Source organism: Panicum virgatum, chromosome 3K, assembly GCF_016808335.1.
Source record: "Panicum virgatum strain AP13 chromosome 3K, P.virgatum_v5, whole genome shotgun sequence".
In the NCBI taxonomy this organism is placed as follows: Eukaryota; Viridiplantae; Streptophyta; class Magnoliopsida; order Poales; family Poaceae; genus Panicum; species Panicum virgatum.
The window spans coordinates 29,496,689-29,522,674 of NC_053138.1; the positions used below are offsets into that span (position 1 = coordinate 29,496,689).

A 25,986-nucleotide genomic window follows, 5' to 3' on the forward strand; every position below is an offset into this window, starting at 1 on the left:
AAAGGAAGTCGGAAAATTATATACCTTGGTATAATTGGAGCAACTCAGGACATTTGGATTGAACAAATTCCTCCGTTTCCCAGGTAGCTTCTCGCTCTGAGTGATTACTCCACTGTACTTTATAGAAATTGCTGGTTTGATTTCGAGTGACACGAGTCTTGTGATCAATAATTTTCACTGGATGCTCTGGATAGACAAGATCGGGCTCCAGTTGTAACTTCTCTATGTCCATTATTTTGTTTGGAATATGGAGGCATTTCCTGAGCTGGGAGACATGGAATATATTATGAACTGCGGATAATTGGGCAGGAAGTTCCAAGCGATATGCTACTGGCCCACATTGTTCGATGATAGGAAAAGGCCCAACATAGCGAGGGGCGAGCTTTCCCTTCACACCGAACCGTTGGACTCCTCTCATCGGGGATACCCGTAAATAGACATGATCTCCCACTTGGAACGAGACCGCTTGACGTTTCTTGTCCGCATAGCTTTTCTGCCGGGATTGAGCTATTTTCAAGTTCTCCTGTATAACCCGGACTTGTTCTTCTGCCTCACTGACCATATCAGGGCCGAATACATTTCTTTCACCGGCTTCTGACCAATTCAATGGAGTTCTACACCTTCGCCCATATAACGCCTCAAAAGGAGCCATCCTGATGCTCTCTTGATAGCTATTATTATAAGCGAACTCAGCTAAGGGTAGAGATTCATCCCACTTCTGACTGTAGGTGAGTGCACATGCTCTAAGCATATCCTCCAGAATCTGGTTAATTCTCTCTGTCTGACCATCTGTCTGAGGATGATAGGCCGAACTACGGATCAGTTGAGTGCCCAGAGCGGCGTGAAAGTGCTCCCAGAACCGGGCAATGAACTGAGTGCCCCGGTCCGAAATAATTGTCTTTGGAATCCCATGAAGACTCACAATACGGTCCATATACAGCTGAGCGTATTGCTTCGCTGTATGTGTGGTCTTTATCGGTAGAAAATGGGCCGACTTGGTGAGGCGATCCACAATAACCCATATCGAGTCATACCCCTTGGAAGTTTTGGGTAAGCCGACTATGAAATCCATACTGATGTCCTCCCATTTCCAGGATGGAATACTCAAAGGCTGAAGAGGGCCTGCTGCTTTCAAATGGCTCGCTTTGACCCTTCTACAGGTGTCACATTCAGATACATATTTAGCAATCTCCCGCTTCATTCTTGTCCACCAAAATCGTTGCTTCAAATCTTGATACATTTTATTTCTGCCCGGGTGGATAGAATACCTAGAGAGATGAGCTTCATCAAAGATTTGTTTTCGGAGCTCTAAATCTTTAGGTACCACCAAACGATCCTTGAACCATAGAATTCCAGCCTCATCTAAATGAAAACAATTCACCCCCGGGTCATTTTCTGCAAGTCTTTGGCGAATCTTTTCCATCCCAACATTATGTTTTTGAGCAGAAATAATCCGATCTCGAAGAGTAGGTGAAAGGACCAAATTATCAAGACTGCCGTGTGTGATGATCCCCAAGTTTAACTTTTCCAGTTCATAACAAAGGGTCTCATTGAAAGGCACAATAGACAGGCAGTTGCACTGAGCCTTGCGGCTTAAAGCATCTGCAACCACATTGGCCTTACCCGGGTGATAATGAATCTCCAAATCATAATCCTTAATCAATTCCAACCATCGCCTTTGGCGTAGATTTAGCTCATTCTGGGTGAAGATATACTTGAGACTTTTATGGTCCGAATATATATGAACAGGATTGCCCAGAAGATAATGACGCCAGATCTTCAAAGCATGAACCACTGCTGCTAGTTCTAAATCATGAGTGGCATAATTTTCCTCATGACGCCGGAGTGCTCTGGAAGCATAAGCAATTACTCGACGGTCTTGCATGAGGACACAACCTAAACCTGTACCTGATGCATCACAATATACATCAAAGGTTCGAGTAATATCAGGTTGAGCTAAGATAGGGGCAGATGTCAAAAGTTTCCTCAAGGTCAGAAAAGCCTGATCACATTTATCATTCCAATTAAATTTCACCCCTTTCTTGAGCAACTCAGTCATGGGCTTAGCAATTTTTGAAAAATCCGGAACAAACCGCCGGTAATATCCTGCTAGCCCAAGAAAACTCCGAATTTCCGGAACAGATGTAGGTGCTTCCCAATTCAAAACATCTTGGATTTTACTAGGGTCAACAGAAATTCCATCTTCTGATATAACATGACCCAGGAATGGAACCTTCTTCAGCCAGAACTCACACTTAGTGAATTTGGCATACAACTCGTGTTGCCGAAGACGCTGGAGAACAATGCGAAGATGCTCAGCATGCTCTTCTTCATTTTTGGAATATATAAGAATGTCGTCGATGAAAACCACGACAAACTTATCCAATTCGGGCATAAACACCGAGTTCATGAGATACATGAAATGAGCCGGGGCATTTGTCAATCCAAATGACATAACGAGGTATTCATAAAGCCCATATCGTGTGGAAAAAGCCGTCTTTGGGATATCTTCGAGCCTAATCTTTATTTGATGATAGCCCGATCGAAGATCAATTTTGGAGAATACCTTGGCCCCGACTAACTGATCAAACAAAATATCAATTCGGGGAAGTGGATATTTGTTTTTGATAGTGACAGCATTCAAAGGCCGATAGTCCACGCACAACCTGAGGCTTTGATCTTTCTTCTTAACAAAGAGCGCTGGACAGCCCCAAGGTGAAGTGCTAGGACGGATATAACCCTTATCAAGTAACTCCTGCAATTGCTTCTTTAATTCTGCTAACTCATTGGGTGGCATACGATAAGGTCTTCTGGCAATTGGTGCCGTTCCCGGTTGCAATTCAATGGCAAACTCTATCTTACGGTCAGGTGGCATGCCTGGTAAGTCATCCGGAAAAACATCCGGATATTCACACACCACTGGTATTTCAACCAGACTTTTGGCCTCAACCTGATTTACCGTAGGTGTGGAAGATATATGGTCCATCAAATTCAAAGTCATAGAACCATACAGAGGAGAATCAATGTGCACATATTGTGAAGCAGTGTCTAAAAGAATCCTTTGATCTCCCATCCAGTTCATACCCAGTATAATATCAACCTTTTGGGTTGGGAGAACTATAAGAGACGTGGTAAAAATTTTTCCTTGCAACTGTAGAGGCACTCGTCTGGCAACTTGACTGGTAATTATTTGCCCCCCAGGTGATTGAATATTGTATGATATTGCCATGCTTTCTATTTCCAACCCAAGTTTCATAGCACACTCTTTACTAATAAATGTGTGTGATGCACCCGAATCAAATAATATAGTAACAGGGTGATTATGAACTGAAAACATACCCGCCATCACTTGAGCTCCCTCAGGAACATCCTCTAGCGTGGTATAATGCACGCGTCCTGGCTTGAAATGAGCCACTTTCGGCTTCTGATTGTGCTGATTAGAACCCTGAACTTGTTTAGGTGGCATAGGGCATTCACGTGCAAAATGACCAACTTGACCACAGTTGAAGCAGGGAGGGAAATTAGGGCGTACACCCTGTGGCTGCACCCACGTCTTCTGCACATTCTGCTGAGGCACCGGAGATCTGGCTACCTCTTGAGGTTGTGGGTACTGAGGTGGTCTATATCCCGACTGGTACTGTGTTGGCCTATAACTTGACTGCTGTTGCGGAGGCCGATATGTGGTCTGATATTGTATTGGTCGGTACACCGGCCGATGCTGATAAGGTGCACGAGGGGGTCCGGCCTGAATCAGACGAAACCTCTGATTAGCCTGACTAGAAGATCCCCCCATTGGTGCCTTCCTCTTTTTCTCTGCCTGGTGAGCTATACGGGCGTCCTCTTGAGTGATAGCCCCATTGACCAGCTCACTAAAGGTGTTGAATTTGAACATAATCAAGCGTTCCTGGAGCTTGCTGCTAAGCCCCTGCCTGAAGCACGCTTGTTTCTTTTCATCTGTTTCCACATGATACCCAGCATATTGAGATAAAATGTTAAAAGCTTGAGCATATTGTGTCACAGTATTATTGCCTTGTTTCAGAGCCAAGAACTCATTGAGCTTCTTGCGAATCACCCCTGCAGGGATATGATGTGCCCTGAAAGCTTCCTTGAACTCATCCCAAGAAAATCGAGTGCCAGCAGGGAACATAGCTACGTGATTATCCCACCACGTACGTGCAGGACCTCTGAGTTGTTGAGCTGCAAATGATGCCTTGTCATTGTCATTATACTGGTATAGAGTGAACTTGGACTCAATGGTCCGGAGCCAACTGTCAGCCTCCAGTGGCTCATCCGCCTTATGAAAAAGCGGTGGCTGAGTACCCAAGAACTCCTGATACCCAGGGACAGGCGGCTGGTGATGATTATGATTTCCATGCCGCGGTGCAGCACCCTGATGAACGAGCTGACGGAGCAGTTCCGTCTGTTCATCGCGCCCAGTCAACATGGCCGCGATTGCCTCAACCAAATTGGGAGGCGGTGGCAGCGCATTAGCACCATTGGGCGCAGAGGAGTCATTATCGGTGTTCGGCATTCTGCAATTAATCATGAATTGATTAGTCCCAATATCTGATTAAATTAAATAATCATGATAGCAACTAATATTCAATTCATGAAAAATACTGAATTTAGAACACTGATTAAATAACTCAATAATTCTATCACCACTTTTATACCCCACAATTGCAACAAGAATGACTGGATCATGCATGAGGGAGGCAAAACCATTTTTGCATCAACTAGTGAATACCAAATAGGCCCCAACTAAATCTCAATATCACAAATCTTCGCGGTATAGATTTGACAGTATCTCCCAAACTATACGTCCAAAAATTCACAACTTTTGCAAGCGAGTGGCTATCAAAATACTCTACAACTTTTGGTATAACTCGCTAACCCACTCTTACAATGCAATGAATGGTATTATGCATGATCGTCCTACGTCACCCTTTCAACAAAAAATTGCCGACAAATATAGGGCAATATACGTGGTCTTTCGGTGGCAACATACGCTCTCAATTATATAATCGATTTCTACACGCCTTAACTTACGTATTCGTTTGTTAGTGTACCTGCAGAAACCACATGATATACAGATATATGCATATATCCACGACTGGACCCTTCGTGCCAGCACACACGAACGGCCCCCATGTGTCCTACGCCACATGGGTAACGCATATGCAGTTGCCCACATATTCACACATACATCACCATCCACTATAGAGATGGCGCCCATGCGTTCCACGCTGCATGGACAGCGCTGCATACGTTACCGAGGCAACGTATTCACTTCCCGTACAAATCGCCTTACGGGACACCCAAGGGTAAACGTGTCCCAAGGTACACGGTCATAACCAATCGCATGACAGATTTACATCTCGTAACATTGCCTTACGAGATGGCCGTGATTGCAATCACACGGTGGGAAGTCCGCGCTCCATATCAGGCGGCAGATAGCGACAGGCTCATTTGAATGGAGCCTTATCACCTCCTCGTATGCTCATCATACGGGACCCGCGCACGTATGAAACACGTGGGCTATTCTAAGGACTACCAAGAATGCTCACCTTGCTTACCTCAGCGTAGGTGCGTCGTTACAATATTAAGTAAGGGTTGTGCAAGATATTAAGGTTTAACAGAAAGAAATGTGCTGGAAGTCAGTGAATATAAATATTGCCACCTATTTATAAATAACCAAGTACTATATAGGGCTTAATACGGATTTAATCGCAAAGCGCGACTGAAACGATTTTCTTTGTAACCCAGAAATTCATTTTTAATTTTGAAAACCTAGAAAATAGTCACATCCATACCACCCCTGGTGTATTTCGGCTCTGATACCAGCTGTGACAGAACCGCCAAATTAAAACTCAAATTAAGCTAAATGGCCATCATTTGAACACATCAGGCACATTTGGCTTAACGGTTTAACTTGACAGTCCTTTCGAAACCGACATTCCGATCGAAACAAACACCAGTAGTCCCACGCGAAGGTGAGCACAGGCAGTACAAATATGACGAGTACATATAAATACGATTACAATACTGAGTAGAGTACACTAAGTTCTACAGACCTGGTTTAATTACATATGTAATATACAAGAGCAACTTTATTTTAAAACAAGTCCAATATAGAAACCTGACGTCTATAATACACGAAGTGCCGTATCGAATCACACACTCAGCCCACGGGTGTGTGATTTGGAAACTAGCAATGACTAAGCATCTGGTCCAGCCACCTCCCAACCATCCGCGCCCAGCTGTATAAATTTAGCACAACACGGGCAGAAGTCTACGTATTGGGGTCCTGAAATAATAATGGTGGCAACAAACCCTGAGTATTCTAATACTCAGCAAGGCTTACCCGACCAGGGGTATACATAGCCCCTCTATCTAGACATGCACGGCTTTCTGGCCCATAGTTGTTTTGCAGAAAAAGCATCTATAATTAAATCCTTACTTTCAATGTTTTAGCCTCATATTCTATGTAGAAAGACTCTCATCTAATGTTGGCCTAACTAAAACAATCATGTTGGAGCATTACAATAACAATTCGAAATAGTTCCATCATGTATCACTAATATTTCTAATACATTTCTACGTGGCGACAAAGAGATCAAGGCCCTCATAACCGCGAGACACGGCGAATCGATCCGATTTAACCTTGCAAGGTGGACCTAACCAACACGGCACGTATTTGCCCCGTCGGACAATACAAACCAACAATTCCCCTCCCCGTCTCGAACTACAGGACCGCCCCACCATCATATGGTCAGCCGAGCTCAACGTGAGACCACCAAAAATAAACATATGCAACCCCATTTCTCCGCGACTACTCGACTACCCCAGGAGGTGAGTTGGAGTCCTGTACTTTCGAAACAAGGCAGTACTAGGCTTACCGGTTTCGACTACCTCCTACTCCCGGCATGCGGTTAGTACAGTTCAATCCCCGATCAGCACTGCCACAACGACCGGTCCTTGATCGACACAGGCGGGGCTAAGACAACCAGGAACCCTGTCCTGCTGCCATACCTAAACATCATCACTCCCCGCCCGGTCTCACAATTCCATATCACTTTCAATAACTCAGATACTGTAACATAACTATACATATAACTTATACCTCGCGAGTAACTGGAAATTACTCGTCTTCTAAACATCCTATATCTCGCGAGTGAGAAGCAGTCACTCGACTTCTATCGATACTTATTAAGCATAGCGTTTCTATCGCCCTATACATACTAGTACAACTCAAGGAACTATGGATCATGCAACTAGGTTTTAAATCAACTCCTAAAACGTAATGCATAAGTAATAGCAACATATATGGATGTCATAATTTTAAAATACTAGGACATGCACCGGGGCTTGCCTGCGGGCTGCTGCTCAGAGCTAGGGTCCACTGGGCCTTGGGCCGGGTCGTCACGAAACGCCTGCGGGGCTGGCTCCGTCTGTTCCTGCGGCTCCGCGATCACCTCGTACACGACTTCCTCGGTCGCGGATTCTATATGTATGCATATGAGATAATGAGTAAATGTCATGCATATGAGACAATGAGTAAATGCTAACATGACTTTGCCACTAGAAGATAAACATTAAACAAATTAACAATTTACATAGAATGACGCATGTATGGTGATAATTAACTTTAACCCTAAGTGTTAGTAACAATTAGAAGCCAAATTATCAATTAGAGAAGGATTTACCATAAAATAAAATATGACTAGCAAAGACATTATTATTTGCCTCTTATACTTTGTATAAAAATCTATATGTAAAAATATTATTACTCCTATACACATAATTAAGTTTGGTTACATTTTATATTCATGTACTAAACTAGGTCCTATGAGTATGAAAATTTTATGGTGGATCACTCATGTTTAAAGTAAGTTACTGCAAAAATTTCATAATTTTTAGATTAACAAATCTATAGAAACTAATTAAGCATGACTAAACACAATCTAAATTCTTGCAGGGGTAAAAAGGTCATTTTGCCACTGTGGATATTTTTCCTCCATAGATCTTACTCTAACAAATCCAACAAAATTTATTTCATATTTTTCTAATTTTTCCTTGAATTTATATGGATTTTACAAGCTACAGCCGAAATTAACACAAAAATAAAAGAGATCCCCCTCTTACCCCACTGACCAGCGGGCCCCACTGGTCAGTGGGAGGGGCTTCTTCCCCTGCTCGGCCACGCACGGCGCGGCATGCGGCGGCGCGCCAAGCGCAGGCCAGGGGCCCCCGGCGGCGGCGGCCGGCGGCGTCCCCGCGCGGCGGCGCACCAGCAGCAGTGCCGTGGGACCCACGCGCGTGCAGCCAAGCGGCGTGGCGGTCGGCGGCGGCGCTACGCAGAGGCGGCGGCGGCGCGGCTCGGGCCGGCGGCGGCGGGCCAGGCGGCGGCGGGGTGGCGCGGGGGAAGCACCAGCGCGGCTGGGCGACCTCGGTGCGCGCGCAAACGGGGCGGAAGGGCGGCGCTAGCGGAGCCTGCGGCGTACGGCGGCGGTGGCACAGTTCGGCCGGCGGCGGCATGGTCAAGAACGAGCGTGGAAACATCGCGAACGCGAAGGAACGTGGAGAGCATGAGCACCAGTGGCTCACCTAAGGTCGATTTGAGCTGCTGGGCGAAGAGAACGGGGACCGGAGGTAGGAGTTCGACGGCGGAGTGGAGCTCGGGCGGCTTTAATGGCTGGCGGCCGGAAAAGCTTCGGTTCCCGGCGATTTGGTCGATGAGGCTCGCGAAGGAGGGGTCGAGGAGGAAGCTAGGAAGGTTGTCGAGCTTTGGTTGCGGTGGATTTGAAATCCGCAGAGCGGAGCTCGCGGATTTGGCCGACGAGCACGAACTGCTCAGACGCCATCCATGGTGAGCAGAGGAAGGAGAAGGAGAGCAAGGCGAGGCGCAGGAGAGAAGTGAGGCAGCTAGCAAGCTCGGGAGAGGGGCGTGGTCGACTTGGCGACGCCACCGACGGCCGGGAAACTGGGATCGGCCTCCACGACGACACGCACGGCGGTGGGAGGCTTCGGGAGAGCTCGGGCGCCATTACTGCGACGTGCAGCACAGGAAGATGGGAGGTGGGTGTATGACAGGTGGGGTCCACATGTAAGGAATTTTCTTAATTTGAATCCAAATTTTTGGATTGTTACAGAGGCCACTGGCGACAGACAGTCAGACACAGGCAGGCCACAGTGTCGTGCCTTTGGGCCCCTTTTCCTGCAGGGAACCGGTGGTGCCCCCATACCCCACTGGGGGCACTGGCCCTCCCCACGCCGGTTGGTGTCGTTACCTACCCACTGGCAGTCGCAGGCGAGATCGAGTTGGGTGACGACGGTGATTTCTCCGGAAAATCAAAGCAGCCGCCCGTGGCCGATGCGCCGGATATATGGACGGCAGAGATGTTGTGCCTGACATCGGGATACGTGAACCGACAGTTTTTTCTTTCTTTTCGTAATGCCATATACAGTTTTATAAAATAAAAAATACTATCACATACGGTTTACACTCATCACCTGCTCCTCCACCAAAAGAGAGTTCTCGCTGGGGGCCGAACTCCAAGGCGACACGGCGGGCGACCCTGCGCCGCCATCCACCTCCGCCCCCAGGCCGCACCTCCGGTGGCTGCCGCCGTGGCGAAGATCCGGGCAGCGGCAGCGGCCTGCTCTACTCAGCTCGCCCCTCCCTCGCCCACCTACCTATCTCTTCCCCTCCGCCTCCCACCTCCTCTCGGCCACAAACCTCGTCGCGCCCTTCACCGCCGCCAGCCACCGGGGCTGGATCCGGCCTTCTCCTCACCGGATCTGAGGTACCCAGCCCGGATCGAATCAGGTGGGTTCGCGTCGTCGCCGCCGCCGCTTGCCCCGGGGTGACATGCCTCGCTCGTCCCTCGGCCGGAGATTTCAGGTGCGGCGACCTCCCCCACCTCAGCGTCCTCGTCGCGCTGCTCGGCCCGGCGCCCCCGCGTGCCGGCGGGCCTTCTGCGCTCCCCGAGCAGCCGAACAAAGCAGTCTCCATAGCACTCCCCATGGCGACGGGAGCTGCGGCGGCCCCTGTGGCCCTGTCGTTCTGGTGAGCACCACGACCGTGCCTTTCTCCTCTCCCCCAAGAACCACGACGGTTCAACTGAAATGCTCTGAGTTGCCGATTTGTTTGCTAGCTGAATGCTAACCTCTTGATTCGCGCTTCATCCTTTGCAGACTGTAGTGCCGAGGGTGGTCATCCCCTGCCATGGCTGCAAGAATAAGGTCCGGAAGGTGCTCAGGAGCGTCGAAGGTGCGGTGCCTAGCTAGCTAGCTCGATGATGTCCTGGTTTGCTTGCATTCCGGGTCGTTTTGGCTGAATCGTGGTGGTTTTGGTTTGTGTTGGTTTCAGGTGTGCAGAGCGTGATGGTGGAAGCCGCACAGCTCAAGGTGACGGTGACGGGCACCATGGACGTCGCCACGCTCGTCCAGAGGCTGCACAAGTCCGGCAAGAACGGGGTGCATCTATTAATTGATCAGTGACAGTGATGCAAAAACATAGGTGCATCTATTACTCGATTATTAGTGGATGTTGTGCCATTTTTGCTCAGATTGAATCGATGGGAGCATTGAGGCATCAAATTATGGAGCACCGTGCTTCTACAACCAGTCAACCTGAGTTCAGCGCTGGGAATCGACGGATCGCTGATGCTGCTGCACAAGAACAGGTAGGTCAAGATCCCCTTTCTATGGGTTCCAAGTTCTAGGTATTTAATCTAGGATTTACTATGATTTTTTTTCTCTGTCCATGGAATTCCCATGCTTCTGAGGACTACGACGGTTCTCCCTAGGCATCGATTTGAACAAGGATGCATCGCTCGTGCTTATTGGGGATAGGATGCGATGCAGGCTTCTCTGTGATTTCTTTTTCGTGGTGGATGCATCTTTCATTCGATTGGAAAGTTGTGATTAGATCCTCTTTTCCACTGTGCGTGACTATGCTTTTGTGAATCGAATTGATTTCATTTTGCATGATTCACATATTCTTGTTCTGATGATTTAAATCTGATATTAGGTAGATCATCTGCTAGATCTCTCTTCAAGCACACAATACAAGTTGCATAATCGATCTGTGATCACAGAGGCCAGGCCTGGCAACGGCGGCAAGGTGCAGCAAGGGCCGTGTTCTGCACCGCAACAGTTTCTCTCTTGCACCATATCAACGAGGCAGCTGCAGCTACGACCACAAGGACAAGACCGAGGACATTAGCAAGCTCAAACAATTGCACGACATGATATTTATGGAGTAATAATTTACGTGTAGCTTGAAACACTTAAAATACATGTACTACTGAGCATGTGCTGATCAAGCTAAAATTTTGCATGAAAATAATGATAGCATGATGTACTCCGTAGCTATCACAAGTTTAGTGCAAAATATATGTGCATGCATCAAAGAATTTGAGATTTCTTACTCTGTAAAATTGCATGCATCATATAGAATTTGCACCAAAATATGTGCATATTATCTATCATTCATTTTTTTAATATTTTTTGATATATGAAAATGATGTGTATATCCATGTTACTATAATATAGTTGCATCAAGTCAGGTGCACTGGATCTCAAAGATTCTACGCTTCCCATTATGCCCAAAAACATGTGCGTCTTGTTTTTTTTGGAATTTCTCAACCATATAAACTTGGGCACCCTTATTTATTGAATAATTCACATAATTTCTATATATAGAAAATTATTCAACAAGCAAATGGTATGATGCATGGATATTCATTCATGCACACTCTAGCAAAACAATATGGACATTATTTAATAATTTATTTGTTAAACAAAAAATGTGCATATGTTCTACCAATATTTTTATTTAGTTTGTGCGAAACAAATATGTGCATCTATCATGCAAATATTTTTGAGATTTTTTTTGGATAAAAAATGCGCATGGATGGTTTATCCATGCACAAAAGTGTGCGTTTTCGTTGCATGAAAATATGTGCATATGTATTTATCTTGTATAGTTGTACTGTACAAGATTCCTAGATTAGAAGCATCCTGCCTATTTCGTACTATGGTTGATATTTTGTACTAAGGTAACTTGGAACATGTAAAAAAAATTGTGCCAATACTCCTTGCTGGCGCAGCATTAATGAACATTTTTTAATGGGTAGTACATCAATGAACTTGAGCATTCTGGACCGGAGTAGTCCTGATTCGTTTCATCGGCTTCTATCGAAAAGCTCCAGTCCTTCCTCGACAAATGAGCTGCACAATAAAATATATTGGTCCACAAACAACTAGTACTTCTGAACTGTTCCTAAATACGGTCACCCGTAGGGGACCTAGCCGCCCCCGCACAAATCTTAACAAAATCTGGACCGTGCACCTTTTCCGGCGCACGTGCCCCGGGCGGCTGAAAATCCGCTCTCGTGATTTCTCCTATCCGCGACCCACCCTGTCCGCTAGTGCTGCGTCGTGCTGCCCGGCGCGCCGAGTCCAACTCCAACGGCTACTGCCTGCAGTCAGATCAGCGGCGAGCTGGCTAGTACCGCAGTCAGATCAGTGTGCTGCAGGGCTGCCTGCTGACCTGGCTGCAGTCTGACAGGCCAAGTGTAGTGCACCCGCTACAGTTGGCCAGTATGTCTACCGTGGAGGTATACAGTACCCATTTAAGCTTCACTAACATAACTAAGATAATTTACTAAATAAGATTAGCATCATAACTGAAAATAACATGAAACTCAAAATTGATATAACAAAACAAAGTTGGATTGCATCGAATGACTACTAAAACAACTAAATTATTTTTATTAAAAATGTAGCAATTCACTGCATTCTAAATCTAATCTCAGGTTCTGGTATGAAGATTTTTGGGTTTTGATTCCTTGAAGGATTCTCGCATCATCTCATGTACTCGTATATATATTTCAATGCGGATTTATAGCCTTCAGCCCCCAAGCTTGGTACTTCATGGAACTTCTGTAGCTCTTCAGCTCGATCGACAACCGCACATTTGAAGCCATCATGCAAAACAGGATCTGTACGTATGCCCCAACTCTGACATCTGCAATCGAAATCTAAAATTGTTGATGGTGTAGCATATGTAATTCATAAATGTATATTCATACACACACATAGAGAGTAAATAATATTAGTATTATCAATTAATATATCAATAACAATATAATGATGATAAATAAAAAGATTGATAATAAAATACTATTAAATTACCTTCTATTCTTGGTTCACACATAGAGAGTAAAAAGCTGCGGCAGCTGAAGCTAAACATAATTATTCTGTATGTGGCGCCGCCGTATTTTAGGCGTGGCCGACTGCGGCGTGCAACCAAACACGCCGTTACACACGCATACCAGCAGCTGCTTCCCTTTTGAATTTGAATTTTGGAAGAAGAAAACAAAAGGTAAGCTTGGCACCTGCCTTCGTTCTCGACGACGCGACGCGTCAAGCAACTTGTTGAGCGCATCACCTACGCTGACATGAGCGCTTCAAGAATCAAGACGTGGCACATTGGACACTTGCTTGCTTCTTCATTGCGCTCCCTTACCCCAGGTCAAAAGCTATTCTCTCCCTTCGGTTGGTCCAATTTCAACTGATTTAGTATTATTCTGTGAGAGAGAGAATAAACCAGAATAAATCGAAAGATAAGTAGAACAGAGATAATAAAAAAATTGTGTATAAACGCCCTACGCTCGAGCGGGCACGAACCGGGAATGTATTTAGCTATCAGGGCGACGATGATTTCAGCGGGACCGGCACGCGGTGCCGCGCGTTGAAGCCAAAACACGGTACCGTGCCCTGGCAGATCACGGTGAGTTTGGAGCGAGTCCGCCACCGGCTGCCGCCCGGATCTAGAACCCCGTGGGCATGCATGGCTAGCTGCTGCTCCCTTGGAGTCGAAGGCTCGCCACAGCTTCGAGCATTTGACCCCAGCCGGGGCCCGTGCAAAGATACTTTACACCATACGCGCGCGCATCCTTTGGCGTACGTACGGGCATCCATCCTTGCGAGTGAAGAATCGGCAGGACGGTCGGCGGAAAGGTAAAGATGAAAACTCTAGGGGGCGGAGAAGGAAGGTCTCCGTGAGTGAGATGGAAGAGGGGTGAGCGGCGGCCGCGCGTGCCAGCCCGGCTCGGCTGGAAAGGCAACGCGTGGTCCGGCCCAAAACCGCCCACCGCGCGGCCGTCCCGCTCCCATGTCCCATCCCTGTGTGCCCGCCGCCCTCCGATACCGCTTTCAGTCCTTCGGGTTCCAGGCTTCCAGCCGAGGCAAACCCACGGACGGGGCGGCGGAGAAAGTTGGCGGCTGCTCCACAATCTTGGCGTTGTTTGGTCGACTTGGTCGGTGGGGTGGTCCGCCACCGCCGCGTGTTCCTGCAAGGACGGATCGGAGGCGAGACGAGAGGGAGAGGAAAACCAAAGAACCCCTGGGGAAAAAGGGGGCAGGCATCCCCAGAGCAGAGCAGCGACGGCGGGGCCGATCGCCGGCGGCACGCTCAGCTTTACAGGCTCAGGAGCGGAAACACGTGAGCGCGCGGCTGCCTGCATAGAAAAGGCCGCCTGAGCTGCTGGGGCGGCCGCCTCGTGCCGGCGGAAGCGGCGTTCGTACGAGAGCAAACCATCCTGACTTCTTGCTGTGGCTATCACGTTACGGGGCGAACCAGGGTTCTGATGTTAAAAAAAAGAAAAAATAGCCATCCGAACGGTGAGTTCTGAACCGGGTACTGCTCGGTAGGTGCTGAGATTTCACATTTCAGAGCTGCTGCCGTCAGCTCTATTTTCGGGTACAGATAACAGATTAACAGATCCATGGCCGCGCCGTGTGCGACCGACCAACGAGGCCCGGCTTCACCAAGTCTAAGGGTCAATGCCAGGAGAAAATTACTCGAATGGTGGTCCTCGAATTCCATTTCAGCAATGCACCGACCCACACGCCACGTGAAAAGCAAGTTCAGAAACCGGTAGGTACAGGGCAGCACACAATTTTGGGCCGACCAAGGTCAAAGCAGGCTTTTGGGCTTCTGCAAAGGTTATACAATACAAAAACATACAAAAAGGTGGACGCAGAGAAACTGAACATACAAAAGGAACGCCTTTTTTTAAAAGCAAACTATACAAAAGGATTATTTTTTTTCCATTTAGCAAGCTACATGCTTCTATATGGAGTATATGGTACTCGAGCTTCAGTGATTCGTTGTGATCTCTGTTCACAGCTGAAAGGATTTCCTCAGCGCGGCAAACGCGACTATAAATATCGGCGAGACGAGGAAGAGCATGTACGGGATGACCTGGTCGAGTCCCACCTCGGGCTCGTCCAGGCTCGCGTAGTAGTTCTTCTGGCCGTCGAATTTCGTGAAGTACGTCTCGTAGCCTGTGCTTTTCGGCACCGGCGTGCTGTTCACCTTCATGAAGTCCATTGCCTTCAATTCAGACGGTCAGCAGAGACACAAAGATGTCAGTCAGGTGGGTCTCATGCATCCAAGGATAGGGACATTTTATTGGTAAAAAGGACATTGCATCAGCTTATCATGCCTAAGCTCACGGTTTGCTGGGGTCTACTTTAATCTTTACTGGAGCGATGAAGACCTGAAGGGATTAGCACAGGATTCAGAGACGTACCTGAAAGCTGAACACAAACATGTTTGCCTTCTTGCTAATCTCGCTATTCGGATGGTTTTTGAGTTTGCTATACATGCTCATTGCTTCCTTGGACCTGCAAAAGTGGGGTATCAGTGAAACACATGCAACATGAAGGAAACCTAAGATAGCAAAGTGCGCCAGGTTAGTATTCCGAACTAGGAACAGGCTAGTTTAACAGCGTCCATGTTACTCTTAATGAAACTGCAATTTAGTTAAAAGATATATTGCATGTGTGTTATGATTTGCGCACTGAACCATTCCTTAGAAGTAACCACATGGGCATTGCGCACAAATGAACATGGAAACATGCAAAAACAATACAAATATCATATTTTTAAATCAAAATGGGAAATCCAGTGTTATTGAGCATGGAAGCATGAAAATCAAAATGGGAAATCCAGTGTTATTGAGCATGGAAGCATGAAACGTAGCTTTCATCAGGGGAGCTAAAAAAATTCTGTTCATCTGCATCTGAGCAGGAAAAGCATAAAACTTGACTAATAGAATGATGCAGGGTAAGGGCATAACACAAAACAAAGGGTTACCTGCAGAGTGAATCAAGACAGATTGACCACTGCAAAGCAGCCCTTCCATGAAGTTCAGTCTGCAATTAACTTAGTATGAGCAAACAAACATATACTAGGAACGGAGACGGGCGTAGCAACGAACAATGGTATGGCAGAAATACATGCATACTTTGAGGCACAAATAACATGAAAAACGTAAACAGCCGAAATTTTGTACGTGAGTTTAATAGGACAGCCATTATATTGCATTGTTACCAAACCTTCTCGTGGCTGTATAGCAATGGACTCCGGAAACATCTATGACCAGCCTAGGTTCGAAGCTTGGGTACTCTTCTTTAAGACAAAATCAGAGGGACGTCTCTCCCTGTGTTTGAGTTTTTTTGTAGTGCATATTATTTTAACATCATAAACGTGACTCTAATATGTAGTAAAAAAAAATACTAACTGTTGCTCTTTTGTTTGTTCAGCTATTTTACAAAATTAGGAGCTCGATATCTGGACCAATTTTAGTCGATGGTTGTGCTCTGGCCTCTGAGGCTAGGTTCAGTTGCTACATTATTATCCCAATATCTTAAAGTTCAAAGCAATTGAAAGGAGAACCACAGAATCAAAAGCGACTGAACAGATCTACCTAAAGTACCCCAATGTAGTGGTTGGTGATTGATACAGAACAGGGCTTTCTCAGTTTAGGAAGTTATCGAAGACAGAGTTGGTAAATTATCATATTATATAGGGAAGTTTATCTCACTATGTTTAAGAAATAAACCACAATGTAAGTATGTTTAGTAAACATTCATTCAACAGTAAAGTAATAGACTTCTCACCAAGAACAGGGTTCAGTTGAAAGTTCATTTTCTCACCAGAATCCAATAATTGTCTAATAATAGAAGAACCACAGATATATATCAACCCAAGACATTTAGTAATTTTTCAAAAACATAATATCGGTAATGTAATACCTTAAAGTCCACAGCATTCATCACTTTTTCATAATAAGGCAACGCTTGTTTAAGCCTTCCAGTATTCATCATTTCATCACCTTCCTTCAAGGCCTTCAACATTAAACTTTTTGGATCATATACCAATGTCATGTGTATCAAAGCGAAGCATAAAAACTGCTTGAAGATAGTATGAAAGTACCAGGTACAGAAAAAGACCACAAGGTTCAGACCAACAGAATGGGAGCATCTGAGTAAATTAAACTAACACCGCAGGACATTCATACACATTTTATAAACTTGTCAAACAACTTGATACTATGCTGGCAACCTTCAAACCTTTTGGAATGGCATTTCACCAAAATAGTCCAACTCCTACGTGGATCAGGAAATATTTTTGCATTGCAAAAAGAGCCTGACTGTGATATAGTATAAGAAAGATCCTTACAAACATTGGTGGAGCCTCTCTAGGCCAGGGTCAGAGATTGGCTAAATGTTACTTTACCACATAAATGTTAAGTATCCACTAATATGGCCCTCTTAATATTTTCTGGCAAGAACATTTCTTACAAAGCATTCTAATATTAGTAAGAAATTGCTTCTAAATGTGCCAAGTTCATAGGGAATGCATACAAGTACATGAAACATATAAAAAGGTCATGTGTGCAGATGTAAAATCGTATGGAATTATCAGATACAGAATTGTAAAATGATACTCTGTTTTACTAGTATATGATCTCGTTAGTAACTCCAGAGCATCATTGGTACCAAATATATGTTAACCTACACTTCAATCAATTATACTTTCTTGTTAGCTTATGCTCTCATTCATTCTCTGTTGACTCTCATCCTTCAAGAAAAATATCTAGGCTACATTCCTAAGATCGATATTTTCAAATAAAGAAAACAATAGAAGGTCCAAGCAATCTACCAGTACCCTCACAGTACAGTAGCCAGTATAAAGTTTGTTTCTTGTTGATAAAAAGGTCGAATATTTAAAATGAAATGAAACAGGAATAAAATTTTCTGAACCATAAGTAAAATTATCAAGCAAACTAACTGATAAAGAAATCTGAAGTTCTGAACATTACTCCCTAACACAACATAAAAGTGTAAGCTCTGAAGGGATAAGAAAGGTCAAGTTAAAAACTCTGGAGTAGTTGACTTAAATGGAGTTGTGTTTGAATCAGTACCTCGATGCACTCTGCCTTTGTCTTTGCATCAATTACCAAGTTTTGTCGATTCCTGTATGCAGCTATTAGCTCTTTAGTGCGCTTATCCTTGGCTGCCTTTTCTTCTGCACTTTGAGTCTCTCCACCAAGGCGTATATTTCTTCCACCACCATACTAGAATGAAGGGTAACAGGAAAATCAGATCCAGGCAAGTTCAGCATTCAGTAATACTGTAACACATATCACACTATGATCAAACTTCATCAAGAATCAATGATAGATATCATAGAATGGCAACAGTGTCCAAACATGTAGTATATCAGCTAATTGAACCCAAAGTAATATAGAAAAAAACAATATATCTCGAGCAATTTTTAAGTTTATTTCAAAATGTCCTTTCTTAGTGTATCCACAACCAAGGTTCTATAGAAAGAGAGACAATCGTAAAAGTGGCTCTGTACAATGCTGCTTTGTGATCTCTGAAAGACTGACTATCTAAGTTAAACCAGTCTAGCAAACTAGCAATGGTTGCCAGCTTGTGATTCCTGCAAGACAATGGCTGACGAGGCACGTAGTATCTAACAAATCAAATAATACGAATGAGAACATAAAAGGTATATGGATTGTTCAGACTAGCTTTTGTGATGGATGATTGCCATTTGACACACAAGAATTATCTAATGGTTACTGATGTCGGAACTTATCTGCGCAGCCTGATGACGATGATTTGCATAATAATGAGTTTAAGAATTACAATCAGTACGGAGATTCAAAAAAAATTATACCACAAATAATGGATAAAATTGCAAAAGGGTGGATCTAAAGGAAAAAAGAATTGCAACAGGATCATAATGGAACTACATAGATGGTTAGTTCATAGTATAGAGCCAGATATTTCCAATGAATAGACAATTCTTGTCGCATTAAAGGAGGCAGAGAGATCATAAGAGCAAAAAGTGACTCCAAATATGATCACCGTCACCATGGTGGTTTTTGTTAAAAGAGGGAATATATGTTTTCATAGGAAACTTGAAAAAAGAGAGAAGCGATCAGATTGTTAGCAAATGGTTGATTTGTCTACAAAGTTCTAATAATCTATGGAAATAATTGACATGGATGTACCTTCTCAAACCATTTCATTCTAAATCGAAACCGAAGTAGTTGTCACTATTATCGTTGTGTTGTTTTCATTCTTAAATCATAATTCACCATAACAGCAAAGATATTGTGCATAGTAAAAGAATTTTGTATCTGAAAGTAAGATACAAATACAGCTTCTCAAATGTTAAGATACAAATACAGCTTCTCAAATGTTAAAATTCTATCTTACCGCCTTTGAAATATTTTGCGGCCTTGGAAACATTCCCCATGATCTAACAGTGGGTCTATAAACATCTTCATCTTCTTCTGGTTCAGTAACAGTTGAAGGAGGCGCTTTCTCAACCTTGTCAGTTTCATTTGTTTCACTAGTTGATTGTGAATTCTCTGACTCCCTATCATCTACTGGTTGGATTTCTGTTGAGGGTTGAGACTTCTTAAATTTGCTAGGGTCTCCAATTATTATCTCCACCTCAGGAAAATCATCTTTCAAAGGCTCAAAAGCTGGAACCAGCCCAGGTGGTGGACCCTTATAACGTTTTTTCTCAAAAAAATCAAGGCCCAAAAAATCAGTCTCGTCGAACTCATACTCTCCCTTCTTGCCAAATGTCACATCTTCACTAAGTAAGGCATTTTGACCTAAAAGAAAGTCATAATAAGAGCGTTATTAAAATGGATCAAAATCTACTAGTGTCGTAAATTGATGACATTAGTGAAGTGGATCAAAATCTACTAATATCACAAAACCAATTCCCATTGTCCATGGGCTGGATCCAATTCATTTTTCAGTGGAAAAGCTATCCTAGTAATGAGCATTATAATAACTCATCAACTAAGGTAATGAGAGCATCGTCATATGTTTCAAATGTATGTACTAAATGCAATACAAAAGATATACACTGGAAGCATGCATTGGAACTATCTCAAACATAAACAAATCTGAGCCTCCCTACAGAAGGGTCCGAGTGTGCTCCATGCTTTACAAGGAAAAATAATACGAGTATGCATCAACTGCTACACCTAGAATACATGATCGATCCCCCTCACGGCACCCCAACACTGAACAAAAACAAGTCTCGTCGACTCAATAAAACGCATGCTTCTGTCTGTAATATGCTTCAATAGCGTGCCAATTATCAATGCCTATAGAAACCTAAATTCTCCATTTCTCACCCAAAAAAACCAGCGCGGACATTTCACGACCCAGACTCGTCAGCCCATGACAACACCAAGTCACACCAACTCATAGTAGTGCTAGTATAATCGAAAACACCAAAGCATTTCCATCTATCGCCAAATGCCAACCGTTCCTCGGTTCTATTCGAGGGAGATAATCGGCTCACCAAAATCCGGCGATCCTCCCAGCAGCGGGGCCTCAATACCACCAGCGCGCGCTCCGGTCCCGTCGACGTTCCTGTACTCCAGCGCCCGCTTGAAGGCTTCCTTGCTGCCGACGTCCCCAGCGGAAGCCTGCGGCTGCGATGGCGGCGGCGGCGGCGGCGGCGGAGGCGGGGCCGGCGATGGGCTCGGGTTGTCCCTCTCCTTCTTATAGGCGGCGGCACGGGCGAACGCGAGCTTGATGGGGTCCGGCTTCTCTTCCCCCTCGGGCGGCGGTGCGGGGGCGCACGGGAGACGGAGGAGCTTCTGCGACGGCAGAGCTAGGGCCTTGGGGGCGGCCGCGGCGAGGGGTTTGCGGGCGGGAGCGGGAGCGGGAGGGAAGGGGAGGCTGCGCGGGGGCGCCGAAGAGAAGATGGAGGATGCCGCGCCCGCCGCCGCCGCCGCCGCCGCCATCGTCTCGTTGGGATAGGAGGTGATTGGTGGCGGTCGGCGACGGAAGGCGACAAGCCGAGCGTTTGTTATCCGTTGCACGCGCGGCAAGCGGGAGACGGGAGTGAGCTGCTACTGGATCGCCGGTTGTCGTTACTGTACAGATTTTTTTGGGGTCATTTTTCGAGTGATGAAAAATTGAATTTCCATCTTTTCATTCAGGCAATTGCCGATGATATAACTAGTAAATATGTTCCTCCCCGTGTCAACAAATTGAGTTGAAGGCAGAGGGATCGCAAAAGTAAATTTATACCAGCAAGAGACTTATATATCCATCTAAAATCTGTAACATGATGGCAGTAATACCTCCCAGTAGGATCGGACGAAAACCAACGGGACCTGGGTCTGAAAAGAAAAGCGCGTCCAGAGGAACTTCACGGTGCAACAACAACTACCGAGAGAGAAGAAAAAAAATCTTAGGTATCTTCCAATTCGTGCAATCTTTCCATGCTTTTGGATTTATTAGTTACTATTTGGCAACAAATATGAGACATCTGGTGGGGTGGGCAGAGCGATTGAGCGAATCTTTTCTACAGTTGTCACTCCCTGGGTGGAACTGTGAAAGTTCCTTTTGGATTTCAAACTTTAAATGTGTTTTTCTCTCAAATCGTGAATCTATTTTTCAATCTGTTTTGAAATTGTGTGTTGTTGAGAATTAATCCAACATAATAAAATCCAATATGACTATATTTTATTATTTTTAAGAGTTCAACATTTTGAATGAACTTACTCGGTATTTTCAATATACTACTTCAGCATTCTCATATCAAATGTTGAACTAGTCGATATGAAATGTTGAGCTTGGTTAAAAGAAATGTTGAATCTATAATAGTAGCTATATTTTCTATAAAAACACAAATTAGTACAGAGTTTTAGATTAAAGGAAAAATGGATCCCAAGAAAAAATAGCGAATCAAGCCGGCTGCCTCTCCCCTCCGCTGGACCAGGATCCAGTGCAGTGGTAGCTTCCACTGCAACTTAAGCAGTACGTTCATCCGAAGCATTCAAGGGACATGCAACGGCTTGGATGGGAGCTCTCTTTTGCCTCGTTTTTTACTTTATTTTTGCAGTTGGAAGTTCCATTTGCACGAAAACACACAAATGACAGTATAATGAGTTAATGGCTAAAATTACAGTGGTGGAACATCTTGTCAAGTATACTAATCGCTAATTTTTTTTCATATATTCTTCTTTATTTTTTAAGCCATAACATTTCTTTGCCATTGTTATTCTTGATATTTTGCAAGCTTCTAGATGGAATTAGGAACCGAGAACACTAAATGGCCCTTGGTTTAGTTTATAATTATTTTTTGTCGCACTTCATTTACTACTTAGTATGTGCTATTTCATGTTACAGTAAGTCATTTCCTGTTTTTCAAGTAAAAATATTCCAGACTAAACAACAGTAACATTTCAATTTAGAGAAATATATGCAGATAATGAGTACAGTTGAAATGTTTCTGCTTGTAATATTTATTCCAGCATTTTAAAATACTTAAGGGTCACATCTTACTCAGCAAATAACTTGATGCATAAGGTGTTGTTGGTTTAATTTAATCATGAACGCAGCTTCCTCTCTGGATGGCTGGATCAGGTAGTACTGATTAAGATCATCACCAGCAGATTACTATCCTTCTCCCCAATACTAAAAAATGTTCATTTGATAAGGAAGGTGCTCCAGTAGGCTACCAATTCCATCGCCAATACCAAAATTTTTTTGGCAATCACCAAAACACACCTCCTTCTTACTCAAATGTAGGGGGTTTTTTCCTGCACCCTATCCTTTGAGTAATCTGGTACAACACTTGCTATCAAAATATAAAAAATATTATTGATGATGGAGAAAAAATATATAAAGGATAAGTGATAAGCAATCTGCCGGAGATGCTTTAAGTTGCAGTGGACACTATCACCACACCTGATCTAGGTCCCCGCGAGTCCTATCCACTGCTTGTGCATGATACTCCTATATATCTTATCAAAGATACTTAAGCTATTTATCTTTAAAGCCATTTGACTCAATTAGATGATGCAAATATGTTCAACATTTTTCTTAAATATATTCAATATTTCTTAACTATGTCCAACAATTGACATTCAAAATATTGAAATTATATAGATAAAATGTTAAAATTGTAAATGTTAAAAGTTGAAATGATAAATTTAAAATGTTGAACCACCTAGATTCCTTCTTCACCGGTGACCGGGTGGCGCACGGCGGCTCGACCACGACGTAGTGGCGGTTAGGGGGCGGTGGCACGTGATCGCCCTGGCGCAGCGGCGATCGGGGGCAGCAGCGCGCGGGGCGATGGTGCGCGGCACCCCTTGCGCGGCGGCGATCGGGGGCGGTGGCGCGCGGGGCAATGGTGTGCCGGTGGCCGGGGGCAGAGGCGCGGCCTGGGGCTGCGGCGCGGGCTCAGTGGGGGTGGCGACGGGGTCACGGGAGGGCTAGGACTTGAGTGTGTGGATTCAATGGTTGTAGATGATTGTAGGAATTTCCAACAGAATGTGGGGGAAAAAATTTAGGCGCTCTGTTCATCTGCATCCAGCCAATAGTATTTTTCTCTCACACTAAACCAGCATCAGCCAGCCAGTAGTATTTTTCTCTCACAAATCATAACAAATCAGCACCAGCCACCCCGAACACAGCCAGGATTGGCGGCTTGTGCAGTATGCGCTGCTGCTATCGTCTGCCAGTCTGCAGGCCATGGTGCTGTGATGGTGGACCGTAGTGGGCCGTGCAGGCCCTGTTTGGTTTGCTTGCGCTAGAAAGTAGCGCAAACTTTAACCATTAATTACAAGTATTAAATAAAAATAGTTTATAAAACTAACTTCACAACCCCGCGCTACTTCGTGAGACAAATCCAATGGGATCTTTGATCGTACGATTAGAGAATAGTTACTATAGTATTATTGTAGCAAATTATGGATTAATTACCGCCATTAAATTCGTCGCGCGAAGTTGCACTCATCTATGAAAAAAAATTGCAAATAAATTTTGTTTAGTACTCTATGCATATAAGATACTTTTTGTAGCGCGAGTAGCGCAAGCAAACCAAACATAGCCGCAAAGGCGTGCCCACAAGGATAGGCCACAGCCACTCTGCCAATTTCAGTGATCTTTAGGCTCTAGCTACTCTGCGCACAACGCCCTCTGAACTTGCCCAGCATCTTCAATCACCATGCCAAAGAAAGTTATACATCATCTTAACATACTAGCAGTATAGCACAGTACTTTTATTTAGACCACACATTACAACTCCGACACTCACAATGCATGCACACTCACACCCCTATGAATACATATACGCAAACCCTCCCCCTATGAGCATCTTCGAGGACTGAGCCGGCAAATTCTCGAGATTGATGAAGTCACCATAGGCGCCTCGCTGTCGACAGGAACATCACCTACCACTAAATGTACAACGCCGTTAAATCCCAGAATAGTCGTTCCTATGGGGAGTCGAACCCAGGACCTCAGGTGCTACTAAGACTCTTGTAACCACTAGAGTTCGCAGTATAGTACAGTACCTACCATGCTGGGTGGATTAACTTAGCACATTCTCCAAAAGATAATATTTTTTTGAGGTGGTTCCAAAAGATAACAATATTATGGGTCCCCATGACCCCATGTCACGGAATGCAGGTGTTGGAAGAAGTCATTACTATCTACTCTTGTTAAGAAGTGCTGGCATATTATTAAACAAGATTTCTATGAGTTATGCGAGGCTTTTCATGCTGGAACCATTTCCCTACATAGTATCAATGGCTCTCATATTACTTTGATTCCTAAGGTGGCAGCTCCTGAAACAGTTTCAGACTATAGACTCATTTCACTTTTGAATATTTCAGTCAAGATCCTCACCAAATTGTTGGCCAACAGATTACAAAGGGTTATTATGGGACTTATTCATAGAAACCAGTATGGTTTTATATTTATTATTAGCTTTCTTTGTCACATAATAACCAAAATGTTGATCTAAATAATTTTGTGGCTAAGTTGACTTAGTTGGAACGCCCGCGCAAACATGTCAACGAACGGCCTGCGGGCTGCGGCAGAGCTACTGGGCTAAGGTAAGCTAGTGCGGCCTGGACGCAAGATGGGATCTGGGCCCATAAGATAAGGTCCGTAATTATTATCTATCGTCCTAGAACAAGATGTTCCTCCGGTCTACTAGTGCTAGTGCTGTGATCACCAGTACACGACAGCGAATGATGCATTGGTGCTCCCAGTTCTGCCTCGCTCGACGATCGGGGGCGAAGCTAGAACAAAAAAAAATGCCACCCGGGTCATCCGGATTTCTGTTGAAGTTTAATCGGAGTGGGTCTAACAACACGGGCCGGGATAAGGCGTGACGGATCGCGCTACATACGACCGCGCGACCCTATCCTATGCTCCCACATCTGATTTATATGGAAGCGCACCTCCCCCTCCCCAGCTGGTGCATGCATATGCATGGTTGGTCTCGGACTCCGAATTAGTTGCATCTAGGAAAAACTATCACTTTCGGCTGACATCATCGCGGATGTTACCATTATGAAATAGACATACTATTTTTCAATGAGCATAACTCTCTCATCACACATCATATTTTAAATCCGTTTGCACCATTATATTCTTTGCAAAGAGATCTACAAAACTAGATTCATATTTGGTGTATTTTGAAGCTATTTTATACAACTATCAATTTATATTGAATATGTAATCACAACATTTGTACAACCTGTGTAACAATTTGTATTATATTTTACAAATAATAACTTGTCCTTCATGTGCACACACATAGACATAGCA

At 44.6% G+C, this 25,986-nt stretch overlaps 2 protein-coding genes across 2 annotated transcripts; one reads left to right on the plus strand and one right to left on the minus strand.

Moving 5' to 3' along the window:
• The first annotated feature begins 9,871 nt into the window (after positions 1-9,871).
• LOC120700816 lies at positions 9,872-11,548 on the plus strand. The gene is made up of 5 exons (XM_039985036.1): positions 9,872-10,069; positions 10,198-10,273; positions 10,373-10,479; positions 10,572-10,688; positions 11,103-11,548. The coding sequence occupies exons 1-5, from the start codon at positions 9,872-9,874 to the stop codon at positions 11,268-11,270; spliced, it is 666 nt and encodes a 221-aa protein (XP_039840970.1). The 3' UTR covers positions 11,271-11,548.
• Positions 11,549-14,928: 3,380 nt separating this feature from the next.
• Positions 14,929-21,229, minus strand: LOC120698873 (atherin-like). Its single transcript, XM_039982638.1, has 7 exons — positions 20,708-21,229; positions 19,597-20,003; positions 18,288-18,440; positions 17,116-17,208; positions 16,175-16,233; positions 15,609-15,702; positions 14,929-15,409 (listed from the first exon to the last, which is right to left on the minus strand). Exons 1-7 carry the CDS (start codon positions 21,153-21,155, stop codon positions 15,197-15,199), a joined length of 1,467 nt encoding a protein of 488 aa, XP_039838572.1. The 5' UTR covers positions 21,156-21,229; the 3' UTR covers positions 14,929-15,196.
• Positions 21,230-25,986: the final 4,757 nt, after the last annotated feature.